At 42.4% G+C, this 15784-nt stretch overlaps 1 protein-coding gene and 1 pseudogene across 1 annotated transcript in view; both read right to left on the bottom strand.

The window, feature by feature from the left end:
* Positions 1 to 15548, bottom strand: part of LOC124805612 — a 359950-nt gene extending 344402 nt beyond the window's left edge. Inside the window, exon 1 of the mRNA XM_047266178.1 lies at positions 15450 to 15548. Coding sequence (XP_047122134.1) covers positions 15450 to 15537 — 88 coding nt within the window. The 5' untranslated portion in view covers positions 15538 to 15548. The remainder of the gene's footprint in view (positions 1 to 15449) is intronic.
* On the bottom strand, positions 5854 to 5971 carry LOC124709193 (annotated as a pseudogene).
* Positions 15549 to 15784: the final 236 nt, after the last annotated feature.

The following is a 15784-nucleotide window of genomic DNA, read 5'->3' as shown; positions in this document are numbered from 1 at the left end:
TTTCATACCTAAGTGGCTTGTATCTCCGTATTCCTGAATTTCCTTCAACACTTTTGTACTTCCGTCTTTCGTCAATCAACTGAAGTATCTCTTCTGTTATTCATGGTAGTCTCGCAGTTACCTTTCTTGTACCTATATTTTTTTTTCCAGCTTCTGTGATTGCCATTTTCAGATAAGCCCTTTCTTCTTTAACTGAACTGCCTACTGAGCTATTCATTATTGCGATATATGTAGCCTCAGAGAACTTTAAGGGTATCTGTGCATTCCTTAGTATTTCCGTATCCCACTGCTTTGCATGTTGTTACTTTCTCACTAGTCTCTCAAACTTGTACTATTAAGGTGTTTCCCAACCTCTGGAGTCCAAAATCCGGTCGCACCTATCAAGTGTTGCGGTCTTTTCTCTGTCACTAGCGCATCCGGTCTTATGGCGGTCACCGTCAGTTTAGCATACAGCAGATCGACTCAGTTCTTTACCCATGCTACAACCAACTATAACTAACTCCGTCCGAACCGACCATGAAGGTCCAACGGTATTGACCGCCTGCCGTGTCATCCTCAGCCCACCGGCGTCACTGGATGCCGATATGGAGGGGCATGTGGTCAGCACACCGCTCTCCCGTGTGTTGTTAGTTTTCGTGACCGGAGCCTCTACTTCCCCATCAAGTAGCTCCTTAATTGGCTTCACAAGAGGTGAGCGCACCCCGCTTGACAACAGCACTCAGTAGACCGGGATCTCACCCATCCAAGTGCTAGCCCAGCCCGACAGCGCTCAACTTCGGTGGTCTGACGAGAGCCGGCCGGAGTGGCCGAGCGGTTAAAGGCGCTACAGTCTGGAACCGCACGACCGCTACGGTTGCAGGTTCGAATCCTGCCTCGGGCATGGATGTGTGTGATGTCCTTAGGTTAGTTAGGTTTAAGTAGTTCTAAGTTCTAGGGGACTTATGACCACAGCAGTTGAGTCCCATAGTGCTCAGAGCCATTTGAACCATTTTTGATCTGACGAGAACCGGTGTTACCACTACGGCAAGGCCTTTGGCACGATCAACTATAGGGTATGCAAATTTCGTGTCTTGATATATTTGGTCGTTCAATCTATGTTAGGCCCTTTATTAATCTGTTCTTGTTTCCTAGGTTTACCATTATAAATAGTCTCCTACTATCTGATATGTCCATTCCCATGTCCCGACCAGTTCGTTATTGTTAAGTGTCTTAAATAAGGTTTATAACGTTAGAATTTTTTTAATACTTTTGGTCTTTCATGTACATTCACTCTGCACATGGATGCACATGCAGGTCCAACAGCTTAATTAACTCCTTACGGAGTCAGTGTCGTAACTGAGCTACTGTAAGCACTTTGGAACTCCCGAATGATTTTTCTGCTGATTTTAGGCGATTTTTTACAAACACCCTCTGCAGAGACCGACGCTCCCTGTCACGTCAGTACAATGACATCTGTCAGGTCCTGGTTTAACTGTGGTTGTTTCTTCATGTTCCCACTTCACAATCACATCACCAACAGCCGAAAATCGAAAATGTCCCAGATGGATTTGTTTTACTCAGGTGACGTCCAATAAACAATATATGTTCAAAGTCACTGTGTTCTCCTGGCACATATTCTGTTGTTATTGATTTTCTACTCACAAGACTATACTCTGGGTCTGCTTTCATACTGCAGGGTCCATAGCTCGTGACAACTACCGTTACATGGGAGAGACCGGAAATTTTTGATCAGATAATGTATAAACTAGAATCCAAATACTGTCTCCGACAGCGAGTTATAATTAAAGAAATCGATTATATATTATCGTAGCAAAGTCGATCACGACATCTTGCAACAGACCCTAACATAACGCGACATTACGTAATTTCTATTTTTGTTATACACACGACACGTTTTCACCAACAACTTCAACAACTTAACATTTGTAATTGCTTGATGATTCCGTAGATTCCACACAATCCTCCTGAAGTTGTTGTTTTTTCAGATTCCTGTAAGGGACACATATTTCGAATTTTGATACCACGTAAATTCATGACCCCATATTTAGCTACCTTGAATTGAGGATCTAGTCGTATATCAGCTAAAGCCCACAATAAGATAAAGATTCCATGGAGGACCTACTCTTTTGGCTACGTTTAAAATTGTATCACGCATTGACAAAGGCATCTGCTATGCGACATCAAAATTCAATTAAACAATGTTTTCAATTGCAAAGTTCATTCAATTAACGTTCGAAGGCAAAAAATAATATTTCACACATACAGCTGGCTCCCAAATGTATCAAGTGAATTAATATCAATAAAATTCAATTCAAAATGAATAAAATTCAATTCTGCATAACCTTCGAAATATGGATCTCTCGCACAATGTAATACATTTTTTGAATCAAATGCTGTAAGATACGCTTTACACATCATTTGAGAGTCATTCCAAAGATCGTGAAAATTACGTTTGTTTTGAGGTAACGGGGAAGAACGAGTAGTAGAAGGAATAACTGATTCAAATATTATTGCTACCACATTTGCATTTTTTTATGTTAGAAGTGTTATAAATTAAAATAGTGTTCGCCACCAGGCAGCTTAATTACTCTATGAAGTACATATTTATACTTCTGTTTAATGATCTCACATTCGTTAATCTTGTGGGAAGATACATGTCTATACACAGATTTGCCACAGGTAATTCTAACTGCGCTGATGTTGAGGTAGGTCGTTAAAAGCTCAAGTGTTTTATTTTTGTGAAGGCATGCGAAAGCTGAGTTCGAAACAACGGAAAAACATGAGCGATGGTAACCAAGTAATTTGTCCCGTACATAGCTGACGGCTGTTATTGTAAACTATGTTTACTAATAAACCACGTAATTTGAAAAATGTTTTGATTTTTTACTTGATACGTGGAACAGCACCATTAGCACATGTGAACTCCGGGGCCAATCTCATAGAATGGACTGTAGCCAGTCTAATTCATCATTTCTATCAACGATATAAATAGTATGGCTCTGCGGCGTAAATTGGTTTTTCTTTGGGAGGGGGGGGGGGGGAGAGGAGGGGCTCAGAATTTGTTTATAGGCTTCATGTGATAGGTAATGCCATAACACAAAGTTTAAAATCGGCGCATAGTTCAAGAAAAGGCGAAAGGTTCATAACAGAAAGAATGACCTAATTTGTGATTAAGCCATTTCTCTGCAGATTCTGTCTTGCAGAAGTGCCTGGATTTTGCAGCTGGTAAGGGCATTACCCACGGACGGCAATGTTCTGGATTCGAGTTCCAGTCCGACACAGTTTTAATCTGGCCAGAAGTTTCTAACCGTTACATCGTTACGATGTAGTACTTTCAGTATGTAGATTTACGATTCAAGCCTTCTTCATAGCAGAAGCTGCTCTGTTAGTGAAACTGCGTTCTTTGAGAAGGCATGGTTAAAATGTTAAAAGAATTTATGTTTGTCAGACATTGCATCGCCTCAGTTATTACTGAAATCAGTAGTAATAAATTAGAGCGCGTGGGAATACAGCAAAAACGTAGATCCTATTAATGGCCGAAGAGTAAATTGGGCGCGATGGTGCTAACTTTATACTAGCGTTTGATGTATTATGATGCATCCATTACCGTACTATGTAAGTGCTACATCTGATTATTAAAACAATTTTGAGTATGCTTTCCCGGCGTATTCCATTGGTGAAATCATAGCGGGTGACAAGCTCATTGGTTTCCTCGTTTTGTCGCAACGTTTCAATGAGTTTCGTACCCACCATTTGGGTGAGCCTATGAAATGATTTTATCAATTTTGTGTAAGTCTTACATTGCGTAGGCTGTAATTTCAGGTAACAGATCATAATAACATAGACAGGTAACAGGCAACAAATACAGTTCTCTTTGATTATTGAAAAATTTCGGTTAAACAAATATGGCAATAACGTCACACAAACAGCCCAAGTTATGATGCAGGATCTCTTCGTGGAAATGAGTGGGCAAATCCATCATTTTTAAGCTGCGTTTTCTTAAGCGAGCTTAGACGTGATAATAATGAGAACGAGCTTAGTTTCGTTTATATAACTGATTGCGGTAACACAGACACCACATATATATATATATATATATATATATATATATATATATATGTGTGTGTGTGTGTGTGTGTGTGTGTGTGTGGCGGGTAATGTATGTAGCACTGTTACTTCTCCCCTTTCCTGTTCGTCTCCAATCGTCAGCAGGAAGTGTGATTATTGTTAGTCTCCGTGCGAGCTCGATTCTCTCTAATTTTTTCTTCGTGTCGCCAAATGTGTTCTTCATTTGGTTTCCTAAAACAAAAAACGAGAGCGATTCAAAAATTGGACATGGGACGGTAGTAAGGCTCGAACCCGAGCCAAAGGCTGAGCAGTCTCGTGTGCTATCATTTATACTATAGCAACAACTGACACAAATTATATCTGGCTGGCCGACTGAATCTGCGCGCGCAACGGCCTGACTGGCTAACTTCAGTGCTAATTAGCGCGACATATATATATATATATATATATATATATATATATATATATATATATATATATATTTCTTAACTATTATTTCGCTGCACATCCTACCCTGCAGCAACCTTACAAGCTTTTCTAACTGTTTCTGACGACCCTCTATATAGACTACGTCAAAAGCAATCATTCTGTAACACTTCATTGGGATAGAATGAAGTGCAGTGCTCCGTTTAATAAGAAGTCTTCAGTCCAATCATACAGGTGATCTCATATTCCGTACGCTTGTATTTTATTCATAAGGCTGCGGTAGGGAGTTGTAATGAACTCCTTTTGGAAATCAAGGAACACAACAACCTGGGCACCGGTAGCCTCTTCTTTCTGGTTATCGTGGATGAACAGAGCGAGCAGGGTCTTGTGCGATGAGTGGTCGCCGGCCAGGGTGGCCGAGCGTTTCTAGGCGCTACAGTCTGGAACCGCGCGACCACTACGGTCGCAGGTTCGAATCCTGCCTCGGGCATGGATGTGTGTGATGTCCTTAGGTTATTTAGGTTTAAGTAGTTCTAAGTTCTAGGGGACTGATGATATTAGACGTTAAGTCCCATAGTGTTCAGAGACATTTGAACCATTTGATGAGTGATCACGGAATCCATGCCGATTCGTACAGAGGAGATTTTTGGACTTCCATAAATGTAATTATACGCGAACGTAAAGCATGTTCCGGACCGGACAACAGACCGACTTCAGTCATATAGGCCTATAGTTTTGAGCGCCTGTTCAATGATTCTTCTTTTAAAACGGGAATGAGCTGTGCTTTTTTCGAATCGTAGAAACGGTTCGCTCCTCCAAAGTGAACAAGTTGTAGATTCTCTAACGCCTATCCTGCGAGGGTAATTGGATAAGTTTTAATTGTAGGTAGGAAGCCTATCCTTTTGGTGGTACTGTCAAAAAAACTGCATGCCCAATCCGTAAGCTACGATCTCCTGTGGAAAACGAGATACAAATTGTAGTGATGGTGGCCTCTCTGTAGTCGTGTTTTTCCCCAGTTTTCCTTTCCTGCCGTATGAATACAGACTTTAAACTCATGAGTGTGGTCGGCTCCATTGAGGCGACAGGTGAGCGCTCGATCCGTTTTGAGGCCCTAGTGCGATCACATCGTAAGAAACTAAAGTAAAACTAAACTCCTCCCGAACAGACCATGAAGGCCCAACGGTACCGACAGGCCTCCGTGTCATCCTCAGCCCACTGGCGTCACAGGATGCGGATATGGAGGGGCATGTGGTCAACTCACCGCTCTCATGGCCGAAAGTCAATTTCTGAGACCGGAGCCGCTACTTCTCAATCAAGCAGCTCCTCAGTTTACCTCACAAGGGCTGAGTGCACCCCACTTGCCAACAGCGCTCGGCAGAGCGCATGGTCACCCATCCATGTGCTAGCCCAGCCCGACAGTGCTTAACTTCGGTGATCGGACGGGAACCGGTGTCACCACTGCGGCAAAGCCGTTGGCTGACATCTTAAGAAAGTTAACCGTATTTCCATATCGCTGTATGTCCACTACTTTCTGCATTATATTCCAAAGATGAAGAAGACTCTTTCAACGATACCACAGCAGAAAATTGTCGAAAGATCTCTCACAAAAACTAAAGAAATTCTGGTCGTATGTAAAGGTTGTTAGTGGCACTAAAGCTAGTGTCCAGATACTCGTGGTCGGGAAAGGAATTGACACTGGAAGAAGCAAAGCGAAGAGCAGAAATGCTTGACTCTGTTTTCAATAGCACCTTTACAAAGGTCGCGCCACTGAAAAGATGAGAGAAATAAATATTAGTGTCAATGGTGTTGAGAAACAGTTGAAAACATTTAAATTGAACAAAGATTTAGGGCTCGATAAAATCATTATGTGGTGCAGACTTTGTGGCCCACTTAACCTCTGTCTTAACACTAATATACCGTGTATCCCCCGAACAAAAAACCATGCATAGTGTTTCGAAGAAAGCACACCTGTCTACAAGAAGAGTAGCAGAAGTGATCTACAAAACCACCACCCAATATCCCTGACAGCCAGTTGTTGGAGGTTCTTAGAAAATATTCTGAACTCAAATATAATGAGGTATCCAGAACACAATGACCTGCATGCCACCCAGCACGTATTTCGAAAACAACCCAACTCGCTATAGTATAACATGGCTTTCTGAAAGCCATGGATTAAGGCAGTCAGGTAGATGCAGTATTTCTTGATTTCCGAAAAGCATTTGGCTCAGTACCGCGCCTACGCTTATTATAGAGCGTACGATAGTATTAAACAAAATTTGTGACTGGACTGAGGATTTCGTGGTAGGAGAATGCAGCAACTTGTGTTGGATGGTGAGTCATCGACAGATGTAGTCGTAGAATATGGTACACCCCAGGAAAGTGTATTGGGTCCCTTTCCTGTTCATGGTGCTCATATTAACAATCGTGTAGTCAATATTAATAAATACTAACCTCAGACTTTTCGCCAATGATGCGTTTATCTACATTGCTCATCCACATTAACGTGACCAGCTGTCAAGAGCCTTAATAACAACCTTTAGCAGCGCGAACAGCTGCAAGATGTGCAGGAAGAGAGTCACTGACGTTCTGGGAGGCTCCGACAGGAAAAAAAAAAAAAAAAAAAAAAAAAAAGGGCTCTGAGCACTATGGGACTTAACTTATGAGGTCATCAGTCCCGTAGAACTTAGACCTACTTAAACCTAACTAACCTAAGCACATCACACACATCCATGCTTGAGGCAGGATTCGAACCTGCGAACCTGTGACCGTAGCGGCCGCGCGGTTCCAGACTGAAGCGCCTAGAACCGTTTGGCCACCCCGGCCCGCACCGACAGGCCAGTGCCTCTCTGTTGAGGATCTATGACGAGAACAGGCCGATCGAAGAGGTCCCACAGATTCTCGATTGGTTTTAAATCTGGGGCGTTTGGTGGCCAGGGGAGTCCAGTAAATTCATCCTGATGCTCTTCGAACTATGCACCTACACTGCGAGCTGTGTGACACGTTGCATTGTCCTGCTGGTAGATGTCATAGTGCTGAGCTAAAACAAATTGCATGTGGGGATGGACATGGTCCCAAAGGAGAGGTGCATACTTCTGTTGATCCGTTGTGCTTTCCAGAATGACGATATCCCCCTGGTAATGCCATGGAAACATTTCCCTGACCACAGCTCTCCCTACTCCGACCTGGACACTTCCAACGATTGTTGTAGAGTGTTTTCATTCTGTCAGATGTAGCATAATACGTGATTCATCCAGAAAGATCACCCGTCGCTACTCAGTGGACGTCCAGCTGCGGTACTGTCGCGGAAATTCCAGTCTTCGGCGAGGAACAGCTGTCAGCATGAACCGGGTGCCTGCTGCGGAGGCCCATACAGAGCAACGTTGGCCGACGGTCGTTGAGGAGACGCTGTTGACAGCACCTTATTTCATCTGTGCGGTCAGATGCTTGATAGTGGCATGTCTATTCACTCATACGAATCTCTGTTGCCGTTGCTTACCCCTGTTATCTGTGGCCCGTGTTGCACCAAAGTTGCCTCGGCGCCAGTTTTGAATAGCGTCATTTGGCCATGAACAGTATATTTTAACCACGGTGGCACGCCGAGTTTACAAACTTAGCCGTTTTGGAAATTCTTCCACCCTTGGCCCGAAACCAATGATTGTGCCCTTTTGGACGTCAGATAAACCGCTCTGTTTCCGTATTACGACAACGACTCCACTGTTCTCCGCATCTCCCCAACACACTTTATATATGCTCCACCACTACTGCTGCCACGGTATATTTTAACCATGGGGGCACGCCGAATTTACAAACTTAGCCGTTTTGGAAATTCTTCCACCCTTGGCCCGAAACCAATGATTATGCCCTTTTGGACGTCAGATAAATCGCTCTGTTTCCGTATTACGACAACGACTCCACTGTTCTCCGCATCTCCCCAACACGCTTTATATACGCTCCACCGCTACTGCTGCCATTGTACATTTTAACCACGGTGGCATGCCGAGTTTACAGACTTAGCCGTTTTGGAAATTCTTCCACCCTTGGCCCGAAACCAATGATTATGCCCTTTTGGACATCAGATAAATCGCTCTGTTTCCGTATTACGACAACGACTCCACTGTTCTCCGCATCTCCCCAACACACTTTATATATGCTCCACCACTACTGCTGCCACGGTATATTTTAACCATGGGGACACGCCAAGTTTACAAACTTAGCCGTTTTGGAAATTCTTCCACCCTTGGCCCGAAACCAATGATTATGCCCTTTTGGACATCAGATAAATCACTCTCTTTCCGTATTACGACAACGACTCCACTGTTCTCCGCATCTCCCCAACACACTTTATATATGCTCCACCGCTACTGCTGCCATGGTATATTTTAACCATGGGGGCACGCTGAGTTTACAAACTTAGCCGTTTTGGAAATTCTTCCACCCTTGGCCCGAAACCAATGATTATGCCCTTTTGGACGTCAGATAAATCACTCTGTTTCCGTATTACGACAACGACTCCACTGTTCTCCGCATCTCCCCAACACGCTTTATATACGCTCCACCGCTACTGCTGCCACCGGCCATTGACATTGAACATAGGCAGTGGTCACATTAATATGACTGGACCATGCATAACAAAGTACTGTCTGAAAGAGCTTCAGAAATATCCAATTAGATCTTGATAAGACGGCAATCTGCTGCTAAGATTGGCTATTTGCCTTAAAAGCACAGAAATGTAAAATTTTGTCCTCCACGTAGCGAAAACGCGTAGTATCCTATGACTAGGGGGTGATTGTCAACTACAGTGAATAATGTTATACAAATACCTGGGTATAACAATTTGTAGGGATGTGAAATGGAATGACCACGTTGGCTCACTCTTAAGTAAGGCTGGTGGCAGACTTCGGTTAATTGGCAGGATACTGGGAAAATGTCGTCAGTCTACAAAGGAGACTGTTCACAAATAACTTGGCGTCCATCTCGGAATATTGCTCACGTGCGTGAGGGTCATACCAAACAGCTACATATCGCTCTCGTGACCGTGAAAACAGAAGTATACGAATTATAGTACTACAGAGACATTCAAGCACATATTTTTCTCACATTCCATATGCTACTGGAACGCGATGAAACACTAGCGTGTTGTACGATACTAATTTCACTGTTCCACGTACTTCATAATGATTTGCATATCACGTATTTAACGGCAGATGTGATGTAGACGCCGTGAACACTGACGTGTTGTGAGGTAGGGAGTACGGCTGTTCTGCTCGGATACCAGGACAAAAGAGGAAACCATCAGATGTATTTGCAGTTGCGAATATGAACCACCTCCGGATGTATAATGGAATGACGAAAAAGAAAGTTTGTGTCAGAACTGACTGTAAGCCGGATTTCCCACTTTACGCAAGACGTTGGCTTAACTGGTTCGGCTATCCGACCACAACTCAAGGCTAGACCCAAACTTCCATTTGTCGTCCTCCATGTGTCGTACCTGTACTCGCACATTCCAGTAATGTTATTCCCGTACAGTGATTTGTACGTCGCATGCATGTATGTCCACTTCTTCACTACACAGGCACTGCAATTTCGAATTTATCGGCCGATAACGGGTCTGAGACTTACAAATAAAATCTCTCGCCTATACGTGAATAACATTAATGGAATGTACGAGTACACATGGACGGCTACATACGGAAGTTTGGGGCTGGCAGTGAATCATGCTTGGGTAGCCGAAGTGGTGAAGGCTACCTCTCGCGTAAAGCGGGAATCCGGGTTCTAGTCCTGGTCTGGCACAAATTTACGTTGTTGTTCCATTACATAGCTGGAGGTGGTTCATATTCGCAATTGCATGTCTCTCACAGCAGCTGTAGTCCCTGTAGTATCAGAAGGAATATTGCATCATACTTCTTCACAACATAGGCACTGCAACTTCGTATTCGTAAATAAGAAGCTGTCCGCATACATTCATCAGTTATTTTCCACCCATCAGTGAATATTTTCGTCGCATCTGGGCGCTGTGTACGCTTAGTTATTGTAAACGCAAGGGGTATTCGGAAAGTAAGTTCCGATCGGCTGCGAAATGTAAACCAGTGTGAAAATCGAAAATATTTTATTTATAACAGTTAGCTACAACTTCCAACTACTTATCTACTTAATTGCCGCTCCGATTTAGACATTTTTCGTAGCGTTGTACCAACTTGCCAATACCCTCATCATAGAAGGCTGCCGCCAGTGCTTCCCGCCGATTCTCTGCACTGGTCTACAACTCGTTGTCTGTGCCAAAATGTTGTCGCCATAGCCAGCGGTTCATGAAAGCAGAGATGTAACTCAGAGGGAGCCAACAACTACGGGCTGTGTCGTGAGTGATCAAACACTTCCGATCGGAACCGCTGCAGGAGCATCTTCATTGCCTTTGCAGAATGCGGCTGAGAATTGTCTTGAAGAAGGAAACGCATGACAGTTATGTTATGTAGGCTGCGTAGCTTGAGGCGAAATTTCTCACCAGGCCCACGCAAAATTGGCGGGAGATGCTATTTTCTAGGCGTCTTTATGTGCTCACTGTACGCTCAGAACTGAAAAGACAGACGTGACGCGATCGACAGGCGTACTGGAGGCACTGCCCAACACATCTGTACAAAGCTTCATAAGATTATCACAGTGATTTCCATTTCGCGACCGATCGGAACTTACTTTCGGAATAGCCCTCGTATTTTGTTAATTTCTACATTTCACTTTTGGGGAGCAAATGGACATCGCAAAAAGTAAGTAGCTGAGAAAAAGGACTTTTGAATTGTTGGTTCACCCAGTGATCTGGACACTAAGGATGTATTCCTGGTAAGTAGTCATCACTACTCAACTCTGAACTTTTTGTTTCAGGAGAGAATGACAGAAATCTACCGTAAATGAGTTAATTTCTGCAGAATGCAGGCTCCACTGTTTGTATTCTCCCCAACATACACTCATCCCTCAGAAACTGGCGTCAAGCAAGAAAATGCATTTCCGCTGCTTTCAATGCAGATACATTCAGTCACTGATTGTGATCTGATACCAACATCATAAAGCCAAAAAGAGCACCAGTTATGTTTGGAGAATATGGCATTCATTCGGCATAAAGAAAACCTTTTCATGGTAATGTGTTACATGAACAAGTTCTTTGTCGCTGTGAACCACTCACGATTTCTCTTGCTACATATCGGATCATTTTCTGCGACCTGATCGAGCCATAACGATTCGTTACATAGTGCGCAGCATTGGCTATTTCATGTTCGAGAAGTCATTATGGTGGACGATTTGATGGAAGAAAAGTAAATAAATAAAAACCTGTCAGCATTTATCATGAATCGTGCTTGGACAGCTCAGTCGATGGGGCAACAGCCCGCGAAAGACAAAAACCCTAGATACGAGTCCTGGTCTGGCATACAGTTTTATTCTGTCCGTAAGTTTCATACCATCGCACACACCGCTGCAGAGTGAAAATTCTTTCTAGATACACAGGTTTATTTTATTTCTGGTATCAATATTAATGATTCTGTTTGTCTCCTCCCTTTGACATTTCTTTGAAACGTTATCTCCGAAATCTGGATATGCAATTTTGCTTCTTACATATTACTCGTGAGTCCTAACAGTGTTGGTAGACCAACATACTTAACAAAGCTTTAATTGTGTATGTCTGAGAGTTTCATTTTTTTTATATCCACATTTTCATCTATACTCCACAAGACACGTTATGGTGCATGGTGGACACTTCTGTTACCACTATCTCACCCAACCCCCCTCCACTCCGCTTTTCCCGTTCCATACATTAAGGCCGTCGCGTGCGATGAAGGACTATCGTAAAAACTCCGTATGATCGCTAATTTCTCTGATTCCGCCTTGATAATTTCTCGTGACGAATGTGTGGAGGAAGTAATATGTTGTTCGACTCATCCCGGTATGTAATCTCTCGGAATTTCTATAGTAAATCTCTCGGTGATCCACAACGCCTTTCTCATAGCGTCTCCACAACGCACTCGCGCCAGGCAAAGGATATCGCTACAAAACGCGCTACTCTTTCTCGGATCTCCTCTTACTTTTTTTACTAATCCTCTTGGTAAGGCCCCTGACTTACGAACAATATTCAAGAATCGTTCGAACAAGTGATTTGTAAGCCACTTCTTTCGTGCATGTATCACATTTCCTTAAGACTCTCCCAATGGATCTGAGCCCGGCATCTGCTTTTCCTGCCTTGTCTCATGCAGTTATTCTACTTTAGGTCGCTCCGGATTGCTACATCCAAGTATTTTACTGTTGTTACTGTTCCCAGTTATTTTCACCAATAGCGTAATCTAACTTTTGTGGATTTCTTCGTCTGTTTATGTGAAATACATTACATTCATTACGTTCAGGTTAGCTTGCCATATCAGTTCCTGCGCCAATCATCGATTCTCTGTAGGTCTGATTGTTCCGCAAATATTGTTGTTTTTATCCCAGTCACACTTTATGTCTAGAGCTGAAAAACTGCTATAGTCAGTAAGCATACACTACGGTAGTTTCCCTAGTAGTCTTGGTCGATGAAGGTCATACACATGTTACATGTAACTTTGGTGTCTTGCATATCTATTGGAGTTACCTCATAACGATCGTTTTCTTTATCATCAGTGTGTTACCAGATTCCCCTAAAAACCGGAAGCGCTGAAACGTCTAAAAACTGATTGAGAATATATATAAGACCAGTAACCTACGGAACATTTTTGTTCTTTATAGTTATCCTGTCTGTTTCTTAAAAGTAAGCAATATTTATAGCAAAACTGAAACTGTTTTTTTTTTAATTCCAATACTGTTGATTTGTAGCGTCAACCAGAGGGATATTGTGGTAAAAATAGTTAAAATAATATAGGTTCATCATACTGCACTAGCAAAAGCAATTTACTCAACAAAAAGGCAAAATAAGGAAAAACCGCAAAACAAAAATGTATCAAACATAGCTTCAATACTTCGTGAAAGTTATACAAAAATGTTTCTGTTATTCATAAGCAACATCCGCTTTTATCGATAATAACAGGAAACTGTTACGTATGTTCATGATGGAGAATATTCTGTTGAGTGCAAAATAACAACAATAATCATTTACACATATATTTTTAATGTCTGAGCACGTAAACTGCACTCGCATCAGAAGTAATTGCTTTGGTTACATGAAAGTGCAGAAGTTACGTGATCAACTAATTTTCATTACTTATAAAATGCAATTTATATTTTAGCAGGATAGAGAATACACAATGTACTAACACTGAATAATGTACAGTTCTAATTATGTGCAAATCAAACAACCAAACAAAGAGAAGTCATCGGTTCCCAGTTTCTTTCTTACCCATTCATTTAGATTTCTTTCCCTATCAGTGCTACCAATGCTACCGGGAAACCTACCATTTACTGCATCATTTCTGTATTTTACCAAAACTACCGAATCGTAGTTTTGACAGAACGCAACTCTAGTCATATCACAGCCAAAATATAGTATATTACGTATCTGTTATTGAGAATATAAACACTACACTACACTCGTCACGTATTCATTATAGTTTCAAGTGCAACTTGCTCATGTATCAGCGCACACGAAGTGTTTGACGCTTGATAACCGAATCAGAATATTCACTTGTTCTTGTACCTGCGTGTACAAAATATTTGACAATGACAGTCGCATCAGAACACTCTTAATGATCTGCTAATGCAGAAAGCCGAAACCGGTCGTATTGTCAATGGGATGATAATGTGCGTTGAAGACGGTCAGTTAGGAATAAAATGCAAAATATGATCACTGACTTGTACACAGACTTTGACAGTTGATCTTCGTGACAAAAAAACAAACAATTTTTAATTTCTGTCTGAAAACAATCCCACAACAACAAATCATTGCATCCAATGATTTATGGCTGACTGATGTGAACATCCATGTATTCCAGAATTTACATCTTCATCCAGATGAGACTTATCCACGGGATGGTATAGCGCTGGTCGGTATGACCCTTTTTGAAACGATAGGAGCATTTTTTTCCATCTTTTGCTTTTTCTCCTCCACGAAGAGAGCGAAATCTTCCAAACTCATTTACTCCTCATCTCAAAAAGAACAATGTGCCAATAACGCATTCTTCACTTGATAATGAATTCCGTTTAGCACGTGAATAAAACAGACTGACGTGCTGTATTTCTTTGTGGCTTCGCTACAGACATGATATCATAATTAATGATGAATCTAGATTACTATATGCAACAGATTTGAAATATGTCTTTGCAACAAGTTATTGCGCTGACGAAAGAAAAATAGGAACTTATGCATTAATATAATAAATTTTCTATTTATTTTTGTCGGTATGCGTTCAGTCTTACAATTTCACCACTGACAAAATTTATCTAAAAGAACATTGCGAGATAAAACATTAATTTGTAATACCATTAATAACAATGGAATTTTGTTTTGCGATTATGATTTTTGACCGTGGGAAGGCGAACTGGTGGCGGAAAAACAGTCGCTAAGCGGTTTAAATAGGGTGCGAATAAAAAAATTTACAGAAACCGGGAGCGATTTGTCACACTAATTGCTTAACTGTTGCTCCACAGCTCGTTTCCATCATATAACGGGTTTTCCCATCTTCAACGTTGACCAATGAAAACCTTTTCGTCTTTCGTCAATGATAAAGTTTTATCAGCTACAAACGGACGTGTTACAGGACTGCCAATTTCTGTGTCACATGGTTGTCTGCACCAGCCAACAAACGCGTAATTATCTAACGCTTCCAAATCTCGGTCAGTCAGAGAACTGCGAAAACAAAACTGATATGCACATGGCATTGTTTACAACGCCGTTGTCAAGGGCAACGCTGGGTCTATGGTCCTATTGACTGATTTTACAGTGACAAAAAACACGATGAATGACCACCACGCGAAACCGCGACCGGAAGCCACAGCTGAGCGCGACTCACCTTTCCGGTCAGGTATGGCGAGTACCGAAGGCACACGGTAGCAGTAAGTGGCGAGCAGCGCCAACAGCGACACAGCTACCACCGCCATGTTGCGCTGCGCACGGCTTCCAAAGGTACACTGACGACTGCCGCCCACGAATCCCCGCCAGCGACTCCGCCGACCAGCGTACGATCTGACATCTAGCGTCGCTTAGACGAAATACAACATCGACTCGTTTCGTAATACAGAGTGATTCGCTTAAAACAAACAGGCGCAAATCCAGGGTAGATTCCTGAGGGACGGAGAGTCGGGAGGGGGGTTTGTCGCCGCTTGTTACTGTCTCATCCTCCCACAA

This window comes from Schistocerca piceifrons, chromosome 7 (assembly GCF_021461385.2).
Source record: "Schistocerca piceifrons isolate TAMUIC-IGC-003096 chromosome 7, iqSchPice1.1, whole genome shotgun sequence".
Lineage (NCBI taxonomy): Eukaryota > Metazoa > Arthropoda > Insecta > Orthoptera > Acrididae > Schistocerca > Schistocerca piceifrons.
Note: the sequence above shows the minus strand (reverse complement) of the source record. Positions and strands in the feature narration are given on the sequence as shown.